This window comes from Hippichthys cyanospilos, chromosome 7 (genome assembly GCF_059441005.1).
Source record: "Hippichthys cyanospilos isolate Australia breed blue-spotted pipefish chromosome 7, RoL_Hcya_1.0, whole genome shotgun sequence".
Taxonomy (NCBI): Eukaryota; Metazoa; Chordata; class Actinopteri; order Syngnathiformes; family Syngnathidae; genus Hippichthys; species Hippichthys cyanospilos.
In genome coordinates, this window is record NC_142375.1 from 14,295,126 (window position 1) to 14,318,219 (window position 23,094).

The 23,094-nt window shown below is 39.8% G+C and overlaps 1 protein-coding gene and 1 long non-coding RNA gene across 3 annotated transcripts; one reads left to right on the forward strand and one right to left on the reverse strand.

Annotated features, from left to right (window-relative positions):
• Positions 1–1,116: 1,116 nt before the first annotated feature.
• LOC148421179 (uncharacterized) lies at positions 1,117–4,373 on the reverse strand. 2 transcript variants are annotated; one of them, XR_015866084.1, is made up of 3 exons: positions 4,281–4,373; positions 4,113–4,175; positions 1,117–3,898 (listed from the first exon to the last, which is right to left on the reverse strand). It is a non-coding gene; the product is annotated as an uncharacterized LOC148421179 (long non-coding RNA). The 2 variants fall into 2 exon arrangements; XR_015866083.1 differs by having other exon boundaries at positions 4,113–4,373.
• LOC148421180 (sphingosine kinase 1-like) lies at positions 3,371–22,879 on the forward strand. The gene is made up of 5 exons (XM_088418781.1): positions 3,371–3,909; positions 12,233–12,382; positions 16,248–16,342; positions 16,787–16,902; positions 19,201–22,879. Exons 1-5 carry the CDS (start codon positions 3,495–3,497, stop codon positions 20,042–20,044), a joined length of 1,620 nt encoding a protein of 539 aa, XP_088274907.1. The 5' UTR covers positions 3,371–3,494; the 3' UTR covers positions 20,045–22,879.
• Positions 22,880–23,094: the final 215 nt, after the last annotated feature.

Sequence of the window (23,094 nt, forward strand, 5' to 3'; positions counted from 1 at the left end):
TATGTTCGAATGCAAAGTAGAACTCTTCTTGCACTGATGTAGCTTGTGACACACAACTAGCATGTGAATCTCATTTCCCCTCTGGCCCCAGGTGTTTACTGGGACCGTTAATTCCCATCTGCATATACGCATACTGCCTCCTACTTGTCCCACTCTTTTTTTTTTTTTCCTCTCAGTGGATGATATGTTTGTGCCTGGAGCATTACCGCAACAACACACGAATGACTTTGATTTGACCACCGCAAAGATGCAGAAGAATTGAACTGTTGTGCAAAACAATAGCTCTCTTCTCCTTCTTTTTATATCAGCAAGAGAAGTACTTACAATTTGATAAACCCATATCAGAGACTGCACACGTTTCATTATTTGCTTAATTTAACTTGGAAGAAGCAAACAAAATAACTATTTACCCTTAATGAAAGTACATGTTAGTATCGTCTTGAACAATTACATCATATAGTTTATACAGCATGGATTCAAATTCCTAGCCTCAGAACTGTGAGGTGTATGCTTGTCACTCATCAACCATTCCATCTGAGTGGAATATTTATTGCAGCGTTGTCCAATCCACAACTAAATTGGCCCATAAACTAAATGGCCCACCTTCCATTGTATGGGCCGGTGGCATGCACTAAAAATAATATTTGACATGGATAGCCTATTTAAAAATACCTTAAAAAGTATGTGTTGAAAAATAAGGGCTTTTGAGACCCAGATCCCCCATAGTTGCAATGCCCTTGACCACTAGTACTACGACTAGTAGAATTAATTTGTTAAATATAGAGCTTTTTGAATATAATCCAGGATACAAAGAAACAATTTCAAACTAAAATAGCAGCGAAATTCCTTTTTATAACTGGCAACTACCGATCGGTCGGCCGAAAGAAGTGTCAGTTGGCGGGTTAGCTTTTGCCTAGCGTCTCTCATTATGACATGGAAAGACCTGCGACGACCAGGTGGGATGTATTCCAGTCTCCAGAGCCATCAAGTGAATATATTTTTGCCACTTAAACTTGTAGGAGGGATGTGTAGGCACAGGTAAGATTGTGTTGTTTGACTGACATTTGAGTTAAGCTAGTCATGGTTTCAGTGCATTCAGCAGACACGCAAACAGAATGATCTATCTATCTTTTTTAATCTCTTAAAGCCACATTGTGTAGAATTAAGATTTGCTGTTTACTGGGGTCACATGAACGCAGCAGGCACACTATGGTGGGTCAGAGAGACCATACTTTGGAAGCATACACCAGGTGAGTGAGAGATGGAGTGAAAATAAATACAATTTGCCATTGGTTTCAGTGCGATCTGCAAAACTTGGGAAAATTTTTCCTCACCAGTTAGTTACCCTGGGCTTCCACGGACATAAACAAGGAAGCCATCGGCATCGACACAAGACAACTGACACGAGCTCTTCAAAGTACGGACTCCATGGCCAAAACGTCAAGCAGGACAGTGATCCAGGGAAATAAGGATTAAAAACAGGAAGCAACACAGTGCATGCAACGGGCCGTCTGCGATACAAGGAAGCCCCAGGGTGATGTATGGCAATGACTTTGCTGGCATACTCTTATGCGTCTGGTGGGTGATCTTAAATGCATAAAATAACTAGTCATCTTAACTCCCAAAATGATCGTTGTGTACAGTCGTGAAACTTGTGTTGCATTATCCTTTCCATTTTTATATGCGATTGGCATACAAACCAGAAACTTGCCCAGGACACAAACTGACATCCAAAATATGATTTGAATTATGTTGGCGAAAGTTTTCCTCCTTCGCTTTCTGTTGCTAAATCAAACATGACAGCTTCCATCTAAGCGGCACTTCTCATGTAATATAATTAGAGCGTACTACTGTAGTCTACAATGATATATGAAAAAATGTTGATGTGATAGCACACATTTATTTACATTTAATTTAAATTGATTGTGGGGTTTTAAAATTAATAACTGTCTCTTTAAGGCATCTATATTTGATAAGGTTGTAAACAACACAACTGTATGGGTTTTTAAGACATACAGTATTTCATATTGTTTACAGCGGGTTTGATCGATCCTGCAATTAACTTATTTTACAATTATACAGGAAATAGCTTTACATTTCAAGTCTCATCCGGCAACAATACATTCCACAATTAACAGTAGTGTAGCACCCTTGCTACAACTAGCCACGACCACAGTGTAGGACATACCCGAGAATATTATTATTATTATTATTATTATTATTATTATTATTATTATTATTATTATTATTATTGTTGTTGTTGTTGTTGTTGTTGTTGTTGTTGTTGTTGTTGTTGTTGTTGTTATAAGAAGAAACGGTTTATGTTCCAGCTCTCTCTTCTGAGTAAGTATTTTAAAAACACTGGCTGCTTGAACGAGAACTGTTAAACCCGTGTTCTCTGTATCCCGTCATTGCTTATTCTAACATTGCCATCTGTTGGTAGAAAGAAGTAACTGCAGATTGCTTCACGGCTGTAAATTTACGTATAAACGGTTGAAAGCAATCCAATACTGTCCAGTGGTGCTTTGTGAAATTAGGGACACTGAAGAACCAGAAATGCAATTTAGCGCTTTTACTAGCATAAGTATTAGTACTGTGATCCTTTTATTAGCACCTTTTTTTTACACAAATGAAAAAAAAATGAAATTCAATCTTGTCCTTAAAAATACTATTCGAAATTGGAGAAAATACACAGATGAACATTTATGTCAACTGCAATTGAAATACAGATCGTAGGCAAAAGAACTCTTTGTAAATAAACCGATTAATTGCTCCCCTGTTTCTTGTTTGTAAAATTCAAATAAAAGTAAATAACACAAATCCTTACTAATTTGCTGCGACAGATGTATTCATGCAACGAGCTGTCGCTTTAAAGAAATAAATTGGTTTATCATAGCCTTTCAATCCAGGGCTTTACCTTTGTTGTTTTATCATTTCAATAAATTAATATTAATATCTATATATGTCGTAATGTTGATGTATCGCTTCGACGGCAGGGCCAATCGTTTCAAATTTTAGAACCCATTTTGATAATCAACGCTAGAGGGACCTAGATCACATCTTTTTGGCATGAAGCGCGACTGAAGTTGCGCGTTTGTGAGGTTAGGTCAAATTCACAAAAGTGAAACAGAACAACAGTTACAAATGTCTTTTGAGCTTTTCAAAACAAAAGCACTCTACGGTTGGTAACATGGTTCGCCGTTGTCTCATACAAATGATCATCTGCTGTATTCGAGAACACGGTTAGGTTAAAGTTGCATTCACCATAGTGTTCCCGTCTTGAATAAATGTGTCAAAATTTATGACTGGTCGGAATTTTGAAAGACTGAATGTTTTAGTGTGAAATATAACCGGATATAGTTCTAGGTACTACACTGCAACTGACAATAATCGGACCGGTGGCAACTGTCAGATGTCCCAAAGTCTTTCGTGGTCTCGCGGAAATGTGACCGGGATACAGCCGCCGTGTCCCGGACCCCCGCGTCCATGTCAGGATGGACCTGAAGAGAGCAGAACATAGCCATAACCTGAACACGCTGTTCGGGGAATTCACAGTCACCGGGAACCGAAAAGTCAGGTGCGCCGTAAGCCTGACCGACAGGGATCTTGTCGTCCATCGACTCTCCTCGTTACCTGCGGGCCGGAACCGAGTGACGATCCTCAGCCTGAAGGACTGCGTCGGCTGCCGGGCGTACCGGGAAGATGACAACGCGGACCCGGCGGCTTACCTGGCGGTGTATTTTTACCCGCACAAGCGGCGTTGTGTAGGTTCTGGGCTCTCTCGGCAGAGACTGGAGCAGTGCTTCCGCTTCTCTGCGCTCCAAGACCCCCGAGTCAACATGGAAGAGGCGGAGAAGTGGGCTCACGCCGTCCGGGAGCGCTCGAACCGATGGCACCACTTTGAAGACGGTAAGAGGGCCGGGTGTTATTGTTTTCTCTCACCTGGTTTCCATTGCTTCGAAAAGGTCAAAAGTTAAATGAACCCAACAGCGATTACATCAGTTGCCAGAAACAAGTCGATTAAGATAGTTGGCATGTTTTGCATTCTTGTGTCTGCTGGGTCACAGTGACGAGTAGTCACAACATTCTGAGATCATCAGTTCAGACTTCACCTGGCACGTAGTCATGAATTGACCCTGGTGACGATGTCCAGTGTTGGGCAAGTTACTTCAAAACTGTAATGCATAATGTATTGCCTTTTACTGTCATTTCAAAGTAATGACTTACATTACATCATTACTGTATTTGAAATGTAATGCATTGCACTACTATTGCATTACTTTTATATTACTCTCACCACCATCCCTGGAAATATGGATTTGCCATTCTAATGTAGCTCATTACGCTCATTACACAGCCAGTGAAAGAATGGCTCCAGCATCAAACCAGTACAAATAATTATATCTTTATTATAAATCTTCAAAGACAAGACACAACTTTTTTTTTTGCATTTGAATCCCTTTATTACATATAGCTTCTTATACCACACTTGCACCACACTTAGCTACTTAATTGTGGGATTTCAATTAAGTAGCAACATCTCGCAATCTTTATCAATTTCATAGGGTATGGAGTAAGATCGCTGTCAAAAAGACGTAGGCGTGTTTAACAATTCATATGAATATGACTAAATTGTGTTGAGTTTGAAGTTTTTTCGGACGAGTACAACTCTAAATTGTGTTGAGTTTAAGAATGAAAAACTAGTGAGTGAAAGTTATTTTGAATACAACTTTCATTTGCAGGACTATGACCTCACGAGACACGACTTCTCGTCTTTGCATGAATCTCTCCTTTGAATTTGTTGATCTGGATTTGAATAATGCAAATTGAGATGATGTCACGCCAAGCTACCAGGCAAATTTAAGCAATCTGCAAATCATCCGCGCAGCCATTATCAACCACACATACGTCTTTTTGACAGCGAGCTTTCTCTTTACATTAACAGCTGATAGTTTGCAACGTGAATGTCTAATTTATTCATATATGAAATTGGACTGACAGGCTCATGGCTGTATCTTGCAAGATATGTGACTCAAAATCCATATATTGTTTGAAAAATCATGAATCTTATTTATACATTGATCCGTCACAATGTTTTTGAGATATTAAATGCCACATAACCACAACAATAAATAACTAAACAATCAATATAAACATCTTATTTGTAATTATTCTTTAATTCATAATAGGATTCCACTTCAGCGTTTAATCAAAATGCTGTGTTTAGACTAGTGCGGGTACGTGGAACATAATACTGTAAAGAGAAAAATTACTGACTGGGCTAGCATGTGACGTCGGTGAGTCTGTGTGTGTTTGTGAGACGAGGCCCTGAGCTAGTGTGTTCATTATCTTTGTGTTTTACTGTTTTGGTGTACTTGTTTGCTCATCCTAAAAGTTATATTTAGAAGTTAAAGCATACTGAAGAAGCTGGATGTAATTAGAGTTAAATTCCTTGAATACTAACAAGTACAATTACACTCAAGTGGAATTCTCAAACTTGCCAAAGATAAGCTATGTAGAAAGCTTCCGTTTCCTTTTTTTTTTTTTTAACAAGTTCTCTGAAAGCATATATAAAGTGTATCACTGGCACACTGTGACCCAGATAGAATCTCCCACAGTGCACAGATTTATTTATTGTTTTAAATTGCAAAACATGCTGCAATTCAATATGGTGTGTCATTGTCAGAGGAGGAAATAGCATATGTGAGAGCGAGATGTAAGAGACTGAACTGACATGGAGACTGTTGTGATCTGACAGGTTTTCTATCCTGAGAAACTCAAGAGTCAACCGGCTTTGTTCTCAAGCAATGCACTCCACCCACTTCTTTCACATTAGGCCTCTTTGAGCCTGCAGCTTTAACATTCTCTACAGAATTTAGATGAGAGCCTGGATACTTGTGAGAATTGATTTTAACACTGACATCTTTGAGATGCGGAAGGGTGTAAATCATTAAGGTTTTTTTTTTCTTGCTGGGAAAAGATTAGCTGAGAATATCCTCCTTACCCACTCCACAAAAATACACATTGCAAAGAAATAACACCTCAAGACTATCAAATTTCATGCACAAAAGGTTACTGATCCAATCAGTCAGTGGACCTTTAAACACTTGACCTGTGCCAGCCAAAAATCAGCAAATCAACTGGAGAATATCAGCTAATGGGTTTCCAATCAGTGGCACAGTGGGTTAGCACATTTACCTCCATCTTTTGAGGTTGCTGCATCTCAACACTGTTTTGGAAACTTACTGTATGTGTATGTCACAATCTATTGTACCAATCATTTACTTTGCCTAGTCGAGGCCCACTTTTGCTTATGATCCTATCTTTAATTTTCTGATTAGCATCATAATGGCTGGAAATCTTGGAGAAGTGGTCATCTTAAAATACAAGAATAAACCCATTTATTCCTATTTTATTTGGAGATCTCATTTAGTCTGAATAATTCCTCAGGCAGGCAGCACAGTGGCAGACGAGTTCCCACGTCCGCCTCACAGTTCAGATGTCCCAGGTTTAATTCTAGCTCTTCCCCGGCCTTCCTGTGTGAAGTTTGCATGTTGTTCCCATGCTTGTGTGGGTCTTCTCCGGGTACTCTGGTCACGCTTCAAAAGCGACAATCAAAATTGCATATTGAAAATGCTATTGAAAATGGATGGATGGATGAAATTCATCAGGCATTTATGCAAGCAGGCAGCGTGCTTATTGTAAGGAAGCTCAGTAAAAGAATGTGTGTAATTGAGTTAGACTATAGAAGACTAGAAAACAAATGTGAAAATATCTCGTAAGAATTTTATTCTACTCTGAGAGCTACTCTCATAAAATCCATACTCAATTGTTTGTGTCTTATATCTGGAACATTTAAGGACATGCTGTCTGGAACTTGTCAACCTATAAGTTATAATTCAACTCACTTATTTGTATACCTCAGCACGAGGCCATTTTTTCCAAAGTTGGATATAAAATACAGTCATGTTTTGCTTATATTGTGGAGTTTCATCAGATTGCCACTTGTGCCACTGAAGTTTACTTATCACCAAGCAATACAAATTTGTTCAATGTGGTACAATATCCAATGTATTTAATGAGTTTCCATTGTTTCATTTTCAGTTACACAAATCGAACAGAAAGCATGTTGTTTTGTAAAAAAAACAAAGCTTGTCGTATTGTTAAACAATGTTCCAAAAGCTGTCCACAGAAACCAATTTTTTTCTACTTTTTTGACTGCTAACAAGATCCCATCCACACATCTGAGGTGGAAACACCACTTAATCTTTTGTCTCAAAGCATACTATAGTACTCTGGCACGATACATACCACTTGGTAGAGACAAAGTCCATTCTGTCAGATAAGTTTCTTGACATTATCAGAATAATGTTTTGAAGTGAGAAGAAAGTTTCTCGGTTTTCCTTTTAAGCGTGAAACCACAAACGCGATACTCCAGGCCTACCCCACTGCCATTAATGTTAATGCTGTTTTGTGTGCTCTGTAACTCAGTCTCTACCTTTTGATCCTGCTGTACTTGCTGAGACTTCACACCAGTAAAGAACCCCCCAACAATCATGGTAGTCAAAGCCTTTTGATGCCAAAAGATGTAGAGCAAAAAACCCACAAGATTGTTGCTGCCCCAACAACAGCCGTTTCATATCTTCACCCACATAATGTAGAGTTGTGTGTGAAGACTTGGAGACTTATTGATGTTTATATCACATGATATGAATGTGCGAGTGTGTGACGCTGCTCTAAAAAGAACACAGGAAGATTTGGTATTAAACAAAATATAATGATGCACCAAAATAACAAATAACAGGGTACAGTTAAAAAAAAAAAAGCTGTGATTGGATATAAAGTAAAAGGCAAGTGGAGGAACTACTGGTGTCAACAGAGAAAAAACAAAAACCAAATCAGACCTAATGTGTACATATAGACTAGGAAGAGTACTACTGTAGTTCCTCTTTTGAATTAACCTGCAAAATTCTATTTTTGGACCTTTCTAAGAAGGTTTAGGTCAGTTGGGGGTGGAGTGGGTGGTGATTGTGGAGGGGGGCACTGAAGAACTCATTCTGAGTGGGCATTGAGTTTGTGATTCAGATGTCTTTCAAAATTGTGTACGAGAAGAAGCACTTCTGTGCACTCACGTACTGTACAGGTTGCCTCAATCTATTCTCAAAAGTTCTTTCTGAGGTTCAATTTCTAGCATCTGTGTAAGCATAAAAAATATTTTTTGCAGCACACATTCTCACTGTATCATTGATTTAAGTCTGACATTTGCACACCTTTATGCTTGATACGACTCCAGGCAGAAGGAAATGACCCTAAAATGTGGGCGTTCCCCATCAAATCCGGCCTTGCGGATTCTGTTGATTTAAATACTTGTCAGAAGTAAGGAAATACACATAAATGACATTTTTTTGCAGTTTTTGCAATATATATACCCAAATGATCTATATTAGAATACATACTGAATGGGTTTATTTTGAAGGTTGCAGTCACCGCTCATGCTTTCTAATTGGTAGTTTTATATTATACTCTACATCTCTTCAGCACAAAGCCTCGAGCATGATACCGAAAACTAAACACAACTATCGCATTTAGATACAAACCTCAATGTCGTCAACTCTCTGCCTCTCTTAGAATAGAGCTGCAACCAACTAACCACCAGCACCTCCTCCTCCTCCTCATTCTCCTCCATCTTTTTCACCCCTCTCCACACTCTTCGTGGTCTCGTTCAGCAAGCATGAGCTTGTGTGCCCCCAAAGCCTCTGCTTATTTTACAAGCAACATTTTGAAAAAGCACATCTGCCTACAGCTGTGGCTGGAGCATTCATTCACAACGTCTGTTAATTGGCATAGTCTGCAATATAACTGTAAATTAAAAGGGACAGCAATGGTTAAATTTCCAGGAAAGGATAAGTTAAAAGAGAGAAAAAGGCCCTTATTGGTGTTTAAAAATAAAAGACTGAATGCAGAGAGATATTTTCTCATATTCCTTCCTTTGTGAAGTTTGCATGTTCTCCCCATTCTCTCCGGGCATTCCCGTTTCTTCCCACACTCCAAAAATTGGCCTTCGATGTGATTGGGTGCAAGAATTATTGTTCGTCTCCGTGTGCCCTGCAATTGACTGGCAACTGGTTCAAGGTGTCCCCCGCCTCCTCCCCGAAGTCAGCTGGGATAGGCACCAGCAAGCCTGCGACCCTTGTGAGGATAAGCGGCGATAGAAAATGGATGGATAAAACACCTATGAAGTAACTTGTGATGAACGTTTTACCTTTGTTGAACATTTTTGAACTGTGGTTCTCCTGAATGGTATTCCTCACATCAGATTTATACTTTCAATATTTACCTAGTAGATGCATATTTGCAGCGAAAACAGCCTCAAGTCATTTGGGAATGATGTACAAGTTCCCTTCCTGCAAATATCTGTGAAATTACGTAGTGTATTTTGGGACGTGACCATTGAGCCTTCATTTACTGTTTATTCATTATTATGTTGCTAAAGTCTCATTTTGGTGGTTTTTCTCAGTGTAACTTCTAAGTCAGAAAACAGAGAATAGCCTTTCCTCCCAGAGCAGCCCTGGGTGACTGAACCCTGACCTTCCCACCTGTTAGGTGGGGTTAAACCAATGGTCAGGCGCCACAATTTCCCATGTTGACCATTTAGCAATAGCAATCAGCATTAACATGTAAGTGATTTAATACTATGCAATAGTGTCCTTAAAGTTACTTACAGAAGATACCTACGAGCATCTGAAAGAAAGGTCTGTGTAGAAAACGGCGATGCAAACATGGTTCCTCCGGAGCTTCGAGGGGACTATTTTTAGTTGACCTGAGTCAATTACATGACTTGGTCATTTTTTTCCACAGCCTGACTGTGGATCGTTTGCTTCAAAAGGCCCTGACCTGAAAGAAAGATGGTTTCTGATAGACATAGTCACACTTAAAAAGTCAGGACTCTTTGTACAAATCTGGGCATTGGTGGAACATTATTGATGTATAAAATTCTTTAACATTGCCATTTTAAAGTCTGCAAAGATTTGGATGGAAACTTGTGTTATCCACATGTGCAAAAGGGTTAAATAAACATACTCTAATAATCATGGCAACGAAAAGTTGATTTTGGAATGGCTTTAATGTTGATGCTTAATGATTTGTGATGAATTTACTTTCAAGGTTCAGATGCACAAAAAGCTGCACCATTAAATTTTCAGCAGATTGAAATTGGGTCTGTGTGTCATATTACAGAAGGGATAGATTCACACCAGGTCAAATTGTTGTTAATCCCTTAATCCCTTTAATGTGGAAACTGGATTCCCTCCTAATGGGTGTTTGGCCTTAAACGGCCTCGTCACCAGTGCGCAACAGGCTGAAATAGGAGAGCTCAGTCTGTCAGAAACGATTTTTCAAACGATTCATAATTATGACTTGAAATATATTTTGAAGAAACTGACACTTTGCTGAATAGCGTGAGTTGAACTTGTCTATTCTCAGACAAGCAGACTGCGTGTGTCCAGATAGCTATTATAAGAATGCCTTTCCGGCTCTTGGGTTTTTCCCCCCTTTTAATTAGAACATAGGAAATACTATGCGGATACTTCACTATAGTGATTACTCCATTAAGATTTGGTTCAGTTCCCATGCTATTGGTTGAACTAAAGCAGAAATTTGTGTGAGCACATAATTTCAACTTTTATAAAAATGGGAGACTTTCAGCTTTTCCAGCCATTTAGGCTTATTGTTGAATAGGAACTTCCAGAATCGTTCACCAATGCGGTGTATTTTGATGTCCATAGTGAAACAAAACTGATAAATTATAAAATTGCACATCACTTGGAAATGGGAGCTACACCCATTCCTATATAAACAAACTTGAGTAATTAGCTTCTGTCATAAGTCCGCCAGTCCTCTTCTGATGACTGCCCAGCCCTGTGCATGATGGGTAAATAAATATACAGTTCAACATGTGTCACAGTATGGTTCTGTGCCACAGCGGCACTGCAGCTAATGACAGAGGAGGAAACTGGGAGCAGACAGAGGCGAAGAGATAATTCACTCCGGAATGTCTAGGGGAGGGAGGTGTGGCACAGAGGAAGCGGACGGGATCTGAATGTGGCCAACGATGACACACAAGCAGCAGGGTCAGGGCCTCCAGTGCCAAGTGTCACGCCTCTTGGTTCACAAGGCCACAAAAATGGCTCTATCACTGCTAGTTACACGCAGAGGTCTAAAGAACAGCCGTTGTTGTTCTTCTTTCAGTGGTAACTACAAGTCTGGCAGAGCATACGCGGAAAAAAATAGAATTAAATAGAATACAATTATTGTCATTGTACAGGTGCACAACAGAAATTGGGATTTGAAGAGCGAATAAGTGTACCTTGTCATCGTCTCTTATTCCATTACCTCCCTCAAGGAGGATGTTTACTGGGTTTTCCTAATAAAGGCAGAGGCAATGATCAAGCTCGTTTTTTTTTTTTTAATTCACTCTGGGCTAAAAGCACTACAATGGCTCTTACTTAAGTAGGTGAAGAATACTGGATCATTGGGGTAGCTGGGAATTGGTTTGATAGCTATATAACAAAACAAAAAGAAAATCAGTGGTGAGAATCTTTGCCTGGTTCACGATTTCAGTCCGATTTTGTGGTCTATAATTCAACTCTGATTTTTCATTCAAAATGATTTGATTGACAGCGATTTCCGATTCAATCTACAAATGTGCAAAAAAATTGTCGTTATCCATTATGTCGATAAATATTAGTGCACACAAATGATCATTAACATATTTTCTTCGTTCGGGATGGTCTGATAATGATCTGCTCTAAAAATAAAGAAAAAAAAATTAACCTAATTTTAAATCAAATTTTCTAATGATTTGATAGGTGGATGCTAGGTGGTATAATGACAGTTTGGGTCGAACCATTCAATTATAGATTTATTTTTTTTTTTTAAGGATAATAAGGGCGCACAGAGACAAGCAACTTCCAGAAATATGTACATATTAATTTTTCAATAATTTTTGCATGGATGCTGCTTTTTAAAAATATTCTCGTGTACCAATTGGAACGTCTTCACACACCCACTTTTGAGAATGTATTTCAACACATTTGTTGATTCTTAATGATTGAGTCCCTAGGATTTGATGAGTCACATGAGTCTAATACTTGAATATATCTTTGTTAAAAAAAAACCACCACTAAGCTTTTTAAAATGTTGTGATCACATAAACATGCTTTTATACTTGCAGGGGTGCTGCTGAGTGAGCTGCCGCATCCACGGCGGATGATGCTGCTGGTGAATCCACAGAGCGGCAAAGGACAGGCGCTCACGCTTTATAACAACCACGTTCAGCGGATGCTCAGCGAGGCCGGGATCCTGCACACGCTGGTCGTCACCGGTGAGTCGTCGCAAGTTGAACTTTTTGATCCTGTTGTGTTGATGCTGACATGTCCTTGCTGAAGAATGGAGTAGCACTTGTGGTCCAAGTCACTTTCCTTACAATCCGAAACTTAGTACATGTAAAGACATCACAATTTTTTTCTATTTGTCATTCTGTCCTGCAAATCAGACGACATATCATGACAATTCTTTGCACATCTGAAGATTGACTATTAATTACCTTGGTCCTTTATTACTGTTGTCACTGGTGGCTACTGGTTCGTTCCATGATGTATCCATGGTCATGCAGTTGCTACAGTCCTTTAGTTTGCTTTATTATGTCTTGTAGGACTGATGTGTGGCAGTATTGAAGCTCTTGGTTGTCAGCGACATGTCAGAATGTCAAGCTCTCAAGCTGTCCTGTCAAACTGTCTTGCAAGTTACTTTCCGAGTCAAATTTTCCAAATCTAGTTTCCGAGTCTATTTTCCAAGTCTAGTTGTAAAAGTTTGTGGATGTTTGTGTATAATGACTTTCTACTTTCCATATCCTACCTGTTACTCTGTCCAAATTTTGCACCTCACGTGACACTGATGTTGGAAACTAAGTTCACTTGACAAGCTCCTTTTGTCTTCTTTCATCGCACTTATTTTGTCTTTACTATCATATAAATACCAAACAGCCCCACTCAAAGAAATCCTTACGTTTTCTTGCTGTCACTTTGCTGATTAACTGCCTCTGACCCATGTGGACAACTGTTATGTAAGCTTTGAACTTGCGCACATGCGTTCACATGCTGTATGGATAAAGACACAAGAGACAATGAGCACACACATTCTTACAAAATCCCCTTTCATCATGATTTGATTTTCCTCTCATCCCTAGTCTCCATACTGGCTAGTGCTAATCACGCAGCGCACAGATTTATGATGAGGTAGTGTGACTATAATTTTACCTAAAATAAATGCATAATTAGAAATTACAGACAAGGAAACTGGTTTACACTCTATTCAAGTGAAAAACTTGGTCTCACTTAAATCTCTGGTTTTAAAATGAATGCTACCTGCATTTCGTTCAGATGCATTTAAGACAGTTCATACCAAAAATAAGGACATTTAAAAATGACTTGACTTCTGATTATGGATTCTGTGAAAAGGTTTCTATTGATGAACAAATACACCTGACGGCTTTTATCACGGGGGTCCTGCTTACGTTCCCAAACATACCAGCAGTAACCAAAATCCACAAAGTAGCGCTTGAACTATTTTTTTTTAAACTTTTCGTTCATTTTCTTTAAAAAAAAAAAAAAAGTATACATAAGGCTGGTATGACTTAGAAGGAGGATATGGATATGGTCATGAATGAAAATCCATGTAGTAGAGGTGGAAGGTTTTTCTTAAAATGAATAAAATAGCATTTTTTTTTTAAATAGAAAAATTTATAATCATATAGATAATCTGCGATAGAGTGAAGCCACAATAACCGAACCGTGATGCAGTGAGGGAACTCTGTCATATTTGTTTGACTGAAGCATTTCTGATCCGTGTGTATTACAGTTTTTGTGTTCAATACTGTGGCTTGAAGTGACTAGCTAACAAAAGTTGACAAACTCATGATGCCATGCTTGGCTGGGTGGCAGCTGCGGGCACTTCTGTAGGGGCGGAGTAACTATGAGGCATGACTACAGTGCTTGAGGGTGTGTGTGTGCGTGTGTGTAAGCTTGTCCAAGTCAGTGTCAGCGGTATCAGGATGGCACGGCGATGCTTGGTCTCCCTTGCTGCACAAGTAGCCAAGGATGTCTGTCAGACAGCATTAAGAAGACAGATCCACACTTGTCCTCCTTTTTTGTTCCAAGAAAAGCACTTAAGTCTTTGTTCAAAAGGAAAGAATCTATATTTGTTGTGTTTCCATTAGAGCACTTGTCTTTCTTGAAAGAAATGATAGGGAACGGATTAGCCTAAATCAACTGCTTCTTGTAATTAGGAGGTTTATCTGTGGTTGCCATGGCAATGGCACACCAGCTACTTTAGTGACCGATCACAGTATACTTCCGGTAGTTAGCGCTTTAAGTGCTAACATTTTCTCCAGGTTTATATAACGTGCTTGTACAAGCTTTCAACATACAACATATGATTTGAAGTTCCAACACTTTTTTTATGCGTTGTTTATTTAGACTCAAACTCTCGGGGGAACTCAAGTGCACCAAAGACAGACCATCTCTTGCCACAATTTATGAAGAATCTTGATTGTCTAACATTCTGTGGTTTATTGTAAATTATGATTAGACTCCAGCTAGGAAAACCAAGTAAACATAGACTTCTTGAAGCTGCTCCCAAACTATATTTACGCCACCTTCGAAAGAAACCTTTCTTGCAGATGTTTGTAACATGCTGTAACAAGTTCAATATCATTACCAAGTAAAAAAAAGAGTGACAAAAATTAAGTAATGTTGAATTCTTGCAAAGTGAAAGGGATCCCACAGCAATACTTTGGGGGGGAACACATATGCAAAGACCATCTTGACATGCAGCTCCTTTTCTTGTCTTGGTGCTCATCCCAGTGGACATAGTGTTGAGTTGGCTCGCATACATTCGCGTACACTCAACATTTTTAACTCAAATGCGTGCATTTGATTTTGTTTTTCTGAAGCCATATTCAAAGCTTTATAGCGCTAGTACAATAATGCAGACTTGTAAAAGGAATGATCAGTTTAGTACTTCGTGTTCTTTGCTTTAATCTTCTGACAACCCTTGATTCTGAGAGTAATGAACAGATTGTTATGAGAACAAGATGGTGAAATGTTTTTATGCACACAGGCTTTGAGGATTAAAATACCTTCTCCTCGACGAACTGTAAATGTTTATCAATGGTCAAAATAGACCCTTGCCAGTTATTAAAGAAAGTTATGCATAGTTGAAGTTTTAATGGCATAGACTTATATTTAGAGCAGCAAGTTTCCATCAGCACCTCCATCCACTCCTCCCATCCAGGTTTCATTTGGTCTGTGAGAGTTTTCATGAATTCCTTAACCGCATGCTTACAAAAAGGATCGAAATATCAATGCAAATTGCAACATGAGACTGCAGTAGGTTCACCAGTCCCTGCAATTTCCTTGCACACTATAAGAGTTCACAAAAGATCATATATGAGTGTGACTAGAACAAAATAACTCGTTCAACATTGTACCGTAATTAAAATGTGTTTTTATAACAAGAAAAGTCACTATTGGTGGTATCCAGTTTTGCAAACAGCCACTGCCTGTCTTGACAATAACCTTTGGGGAATATTTCGGGCCAAAAATGAATTCTGTTCGCAGCTTCAGCATGCTCTGACTTGCATGAGAACAACACAGTGAGTGTTTGAATTCATATAAATGTGATTAAATGTGCAGCGCTTGTCCCTTGGCATCTGATTAAGCTATCAGAGCGCTTGGCGTGGTATTCACACACGCACACAGCCATCACCTGCAGAGGTGGTGAAGCACTGCAGCGATTAGAAAGCTCCTTGCTGCAGAGTGCACAATCGTCTGGCTGGCGCTGCCTGCCTCTAGTGGATGATCCACAATCAACATTAGCGCTAAAACTCTGCAGCATTTCACATCAGTCACGGCTGAAGTAAATCGAAGCCAATTAAGGGTTTTAGCATTTTAATATTTAATTGGACTTCATCTTGTTTCATTTGTGGTAATTAAAAGTCGGTCATAGAAGTCTTTACACTAGTAAATAGGCCTTGATTCCTCATTCCTCCTCGTCGGCAGAGTATTTCAATCTATGAGACAGTCTTAGTCAACTAAAACGAAGACAAGAATAAGCACAAACAGCAAAACAGGACTTTTAGGACACAACCTGGAAGGTGGGACAGCATCACTTAGTCTGTGTTTTTCTAGAACGTCAGAACCATGCCCGCGAACTGGTGAGGCAGGCCGACCTGTCCCAGTGGGACGCTCTCGTCATCATCTCGGGAGACGGTCTTCTATTTGAGGTAACGGATCATGCACTCTCAACCATTTGCTTTAAACCCTTTTCTAATGAACGCTGTATGTAAAAAGTGCAGTGTTATTATAGTTACTAAAAACTTACATAATTAAAGCATTGAAATTACATTTTTGTTAACTTATCAAAGAAAACAAAAGTGCTTAGAAACAATGTCCTACTTTTATGAAAGTATAATTCTGACGTTTTCATACATGAGCTTTTTGGGGTTCGGTTTAACTGTATTTATTTTGGTATTGCTCTATGTACTAATAATTGTAGCTTTGTTTATTTTATTACATAATACTTAGTACTTTTTTTATCTTTCACTCAATAAATACCCAATGCATAAAAAAGGCCTAAATAATACTAAAACTAATTTAACAAAAAACAACTAATAAACCTGCTCCACAAACAATTAAAACTACTGAATGTGTGTGTGTGTGTGTATTAGGTAATAAACGGTCTCCTGGAGAGATCAGACTGGGAGGAGGCAATCCGCAAGCCCCTTGGGATACTTCCTGGCGGCTCAGGCAACGCTTTGGCTGCATCAATACATCACTACGCAGGGTAAGTCACGCACATTCACGTTCACATTCACATTCACTACTAGGTGTACGGTATGTTTACCTATCAATAATCCATTCAAAAGAAGGGACAAGGGGCCATTCTGGACAGACTGCTGTCAAGCGATTACGTTTTTTTTCAACTAATTAATTCACAACTTTAATCACGACTAATCACATTTTTCAACCAGGCTTGTAACAGATGTTTATATGAGTGAAATCTTGGAATAAGCTCAAATAATCAAAACGAATATATTCTCGTTTAAAGACTGTTGTTCATAGTCTTCTCATAAATTTACATTTACTTGCCGAAACTTGCAACTTTTGAAGTAAAAACACCCATGTTTGTCTGTCTATGTGTGCGTCAACAACCCTCCTCACAGTTTGGTGGCAAAGTTCAAAGGAAATAGAACTGAGTGAACTGAGTTAATTTTTTTTATCATGCCTTATAATTGTAATTCATCTTCAGAGTAATTCTTTCACTCTGTTATCTCTCTCTCTCTCTCTCTCTCTCTCTCACTCTAATATATATATATATATATATATATATATATATATATATATATATATATATATATATATATATGTATATACACAGTATATATATGTATATACACAGTATATATATGTGTGTGTGTGTGTGTGTGTGCGTGCGTGTGTGTCTGCTTGTATATTTATATATGTGCGTATATGTGTGCAAGCATTCTTCCCGATGAATTCCTTTCACATGCTGTCGGCAGCGCTCCATTGACAGCAACAATAGAGGAAGGGTCCAGACTCGGCATTGTTGTGGACGCTCCTCAAACGCTCGGGCTGCATCCAGAAGCTCTGCTGTCTGTCTGCTTGTTTCAGGCTGCTCACCAGCAGTCAGTACGTTTGGGATTATTCCCTGATGAATGGAGGAAGGTTCGCTGGGGCTGCGTGCCGTGCTTCAAATGAGCACCAGCTCCAAGCTTGCTGCTATTATGCAATCCGGCGAAGAGCGCAATATGCTCCCGGAGGGGCTGTGCGCTTGAGCGAGACACATACATTTTTTTTTGGCTTTGTTAGATGCAGTGTAATAATATGTAATAATGGAATAATTGAATGTAAATGAAACCTTTTTTTTTTTTTTTTTGCTCCTCTTGCGTAAAAAAATTGTCACATTTTCATTGCGCTAGCCTACATCTTTTAACCAAGAGCATCATCAAAAGAAAAAAAAAATCACAATTAGCTCATGAGGCTTCGTTTTCCCGTCACTGAAGAGACCAAGTGACGTTTTACAAATATTATGGCTATTGATTATCATTAGCTGTGTTTTAGCACATGAGACTTGGACTCCTTTAACACACTGATAATTTAAATCACAATCAAATAAAATAAGTTTACATTAAAACCTCATGAATAAATAACATATGACAACTAATACAACATTGATTGTCATCAACATAGAGATCACAAGATTTTTTTTATAAATAATCATTAAATGTTAACTTTAAACATTTGATTTGAATGGAAAAACAACTGTGAGGTTTGAATTGCTTGACCTTTTAGGGAAACTGACAGAAGAGGATAAGAACAGCAAAAATGGAGATGAGACTCTGCAGGCACCTCCTGGGTGTACGTCTGTGTGTTTCAGAAAGATAGATCCAGATTATGACCTTCTACCCTTGTCACTATTTCCTCGGACGAGATTCTCTTGGCCTGTCATGTCTGAAATCACCACTCTGCACACACACACAAACACACACACACACACACACACACACACACAGCATCATCCATCCGCCTTCATAGCTTCATCAAGATGCCGTTTCCCCGCAGCCGTATTAGTCCAAAACAATAAACATTATTTGATTCATTCAATAAGACGCATTCAAAGGGCAGCCTTGACCCATTTTCAGTGTTCCCCAAATATTAAGGTCACCTTCATGTTTTCATCTGCATATTTATTCCACGACGTTAATTATTAACGCCAATCTCATCCCGCAAGACTCGTGTAGGCTTGAAAAACATTTCATCCTACATGTATAATTTATTGAGGTAAACTGTGTTTCAATGATTTTACAGACGATGAAAATCTCTGTGACTCTTTGCTTTTCATTTTCTCTTTGATTTGGGTATGGAAGCAGAAAAGTTTTAGGAAGCTCTCGCTAAGTTAACCACAGAACAATAAGTCTTGAAAAAAGAACTCAAATCTATGAACTCACGACTCGAATGTGTCGTGTTGCGTTGCGAGACTGAAAATCTTTTTTTTTTTTTTTTAAACGGCAACTTTTTAACAAGCTGTATTTTTCCGGCTGTCCAATTTCATTTCCCGCAGTGCCTCGTCGGTATCCAGTGAGGAGCTCCTGGTCAGCTGCGGCTTCCTCCTCTGTAAAGGTGTGGTGTCCCGCATGGATCTGGTCTCGGTACACCTCTCTTCCGGCACTCGCCTTTTCTCCTTCCTCTCGCTGGCGTGGGGCTTCGTGGCCGACGTGGACATTGAGAGCGAGAAGTACCGGCGCGTGGGGGCTGCTCGCTTCACCGTGGGCACGCTTGTGAGGTTGGCGTCTCTTCGCGTCTATAAGGGCAAGCTGGCCTACCTGCCCGTGGCGGGAGATCACCACCGGGAAGCATCCAAACGTAGCAACGATCAGAACGCCTCCTCCCGGCCCTCCAGAGACTCTCCCGCGCAGAAGTACTTCCACAACTCCTGTCATTCCAACAACTCCCTCACGGCGATAAGATTCGAGCGACCGCGGAGCTCCGGCGGAGTCGGGCCGAGCCCGTCGGACTCCGTGCTACCCCGGCTGGAGGAGCCTCTCCCCGGGGGTTGGGTGGTGGTCCCGGAAGAAGACTTTGTCCTGGTGCTGGCCATGTACCAGTCTCACCTGGCCGAGGACCTACTGGCCGCCCCGGACGCCGCTCTGGACGACGGCGTCATCCACCTGTTCTACGTCAAAGCGGGGATCTCCCGAGCCGCGCTGCTCAGACTCTTCCTGGCCATGGAGAAGGGCGCGCACGTGGCCTCCAGCTGTGCTCACCTGGTGCACACCAAGGTGCGGGCGCTCAGGATGGAGCCGTATTCTCCCAAAGGGATTATAACAGTGGATGGGGAGGTGGTGGAATATGGGCCAGTGCAAGCAGAGGTGCACCGGGGCCTCGCGAGACTCATCAGTGCGTAAACTTGAGCAAATTGGACACAATACACACATTTCACATCCAGGTACACATGCAAAGACAGACATGTTAAACTTGCAGCTACTACTTGTACTCGCTTCACTGGCCTGTGCTCCTGTGTATTGGATGCCCTTTGTAAAGTGGCTGACGCTGACAGTAACAGCGATATGCACATTTAGCTCCCAAATGTGGTAACAAGTAACAATTTTTTTTACATATATATATATATATATATATATATATATATATATATATATATATATATATATATATATATATATATATATATATATATATATGTATATATATATATTTGTGGTTTAGCCTGAACCTGATTCTGTCTGATCACATATTGACGTTTAAATAGAAAGTTGAAAATGAGATTAATTAGATTAATTAGTTACAGGTTTTATATTTAATCTCTCATTTTTTAAATCCTGTGACAGATATATATTTAACATTAAAGTTTCACATTAAAGATTTGGACTGAACCATTTAAGGTGATAAATATTGTAAAAGTGCAGAAAGTGACATAGAAATTCACACAAATTTTTTTACACACTTTTTGAAGCTTAATGAGACAAAATTCTGCTGTTATATTCTAAATGTGTGTACTGGGATAAGAATGTTTAGTATTGAAAAATGACAGGAGGCGTTACGTTCTCGTCGTGCTTGCGTGGGTTCGCTTTAGACCGACAGGCATTGGCTTCAGCTCAGCCAACATTCGATTAACGACAAGGATTACAAAGATGAATGGATGGATCACATGCCTGTTTTTGGAACGGTCGAGGAAGCTGAGTCAACAGAGAAAATCCATACAAGCACAGTGAGAACATGTCAACTCCACACAGTAGACTGGAGGCAAGATTCCTTTGAGGTTGTTGTCACTGCTGGAAGACGATGGCTTTCAGAATTCATTTTCTTGCCTCTCCTTATTTAATCTTGAACCGATAAATTTCTTAAATTCAAGCCTTCAGCATATCAAGAATTTCCATCCAACTAACCCGTCACATTTCAAAATGACTTTAATCTGGGTGAGCCGGGTTATTCTTTGCACATGCTTGTCAGAATGTTTGTAGAATGTTTCTCTTGTCTCTTCCCCTCAAACAAAGACGAGTAAGAGAACACAAACTAACCGAGAAACACCCATTAGCGATCCTCACCTAGGTGTCCTTAATACTGCGCAAATGAATGTAAAGCGGCTTAATGGTGTTTGCCTGTTTGATTTTATTCCAAAGATCTTAAATGGATGGTTGGGTTGCAATTTCTTTCCAATTGTGTCATCGTCAACTTGAACAACTTGAATAGCACAGTGCAGCGGGGTATGCTTGGACGAGAAAATTTTTTGAATTGGACGAGGAAAATTTTTTGAATTGCGCAAAAAGAACAATCGTCATGCACTTCGTAACACATGCTACAAAGGAAAATCCATTTACCTTGATACCGTGTCATGGTTAAAATTGAATCCCGCCCCCCCCACGTGTGTGTGTGTGTGTGTGTGTGTGTGTGTGTGTGTGTGTGTGCGTGTGTGTGTGTGTGTGTGTGTGTGTGTGTGTGTGTGCGTGCGCGCGCGCGGATGACCCCCGGGAAAAGGATTTGTTTTTCCATGTGAAGTGTAATTGCAATAAAATAAGTATTGGCATCATGTTTTTTTTTTAATTTGAGGAACTTTGATGCACTTGGTTATTGGGCTTTAGACTAAGCTGCAACCTGTATAAATGCTGCAAAGAAAGTAGTTAACAGTTGTTGGAAGTTGGTTTATATTGCTTTTTCCTTGTGTGAATGTTAAAAATGATAGTTTTAAGTATATTTACACGATTTTTATAAAAATCTTATTTATGGTCGGCATGGCAAGTGGCGGGTAATGTTTTCTCTTTCCTGGGGGGGTGCTGCAAAACATAATTGAGTAGCACTGGTCTAATACACCTGCCAGAGAGAACCCACGCAGGCTCAGGGGAAACATGCAAACTCCACACAGGAAGGATGAAGCGAGGTGGATTTGAAATCGAGTCCGTGTTTGGGCATGTTCACCTTTCAAAATAACGAGTTGCTAATTTAACCAAAATTTGGACTTAACATTCAAGGCAAGGGTTTAGGGCAAAATGTTTTATTTTACAAATCCCTTGAAAGTTCCATAACCACAATTTGTCAGTTGAGTTGGTGCCTTTTTCTTGAGGGCGAACATGTCAAAAAGAACGTTTAATTTAATATCAGACTTGTGGGACTATCATGATGTGTTTGAGAAGCACCACAAAAAGCCTGCTTGCTTATTATCAACTTCTAAAATGAGATCGTCGCAAAGAAGTGGCGTCGTCAGAAGAATGCCATATAATGTTTGCGCGCTCCAACTCGAACTCGATCTCCGGCAAGCTCTCCCTCGTGGACACACAAGCACATTCACACGCTTGGTTCATGGAATTAGTAAATGTATGATGTCGCTTGATTGTTGTGCCTCCTCCTGGTTGGCATGTGTTGGTGCGTCTATTGAGTGAAGGTTGAAACCAAAAATTCCTGAAGCACCTGAAGGAGCATTTGTATTTTTTTTTTTTTTTAAACCAAGCGGAAAGTAAACATGCCCCCCCCCCCAATACACGCACGGTGGCGCGCGCGCACACACACACACAAAGGTTTTTGCTGTAGGTCCGTGTGATCGATGTCTACTTGTGTTTAGAACAACCTTGAGTTTCTTGCTGGTTCTGAGCATTTTTTTTGAGGTGACAGTTGAGGAATGATTCCTTTATCAACCAAGAGAGATCTATTTTTCCATGAGGCAAATGTCTGTAGTTTGTATTGCTGTTTCTCGCTATGATTGATGGACAAATAAAAGGCCATTCGAGAAACTCTTGGTCACGTTATTTATTTCCCCCTGCTCGTTGAGCACGCCGCTTGGAATATCTATTGTTTCGTTTATTCATTTATTACAAGCACTTATCCTTATTACTATTGTCTCAGACCGGCCCCCCTGGCAGGTGAGACAATAGAGATCCTTTCTGCTGAATGCCAGCTGGGCTGCTTGAATTTACACTTTAGGACTCGATCTGTTCCTAAATCATTC

Coding starts and splice junctions, on each gene's coding strand:
- LOC148421180 (XM_088418781.1), top strand. CDS start 3,495: ATGGACCTGAAGAGAGCAGAACATAGCCATAACCTGAACACGCTGTTC. Junction 3,910..12,232: donor ATGGCACCACTTTGAAGACG/GTAAGAGGGCCG, acceptor TTATACTTGCAG/GGGTGCTGCTGAGTGAGCTG. Junction 16,903..19,200: donor TCAATACATCACTACGCAGG/GTAAGTCACGCA, acceptor CATTTCCCGCAG/TGCCTCGTCGGTATCCAGTG.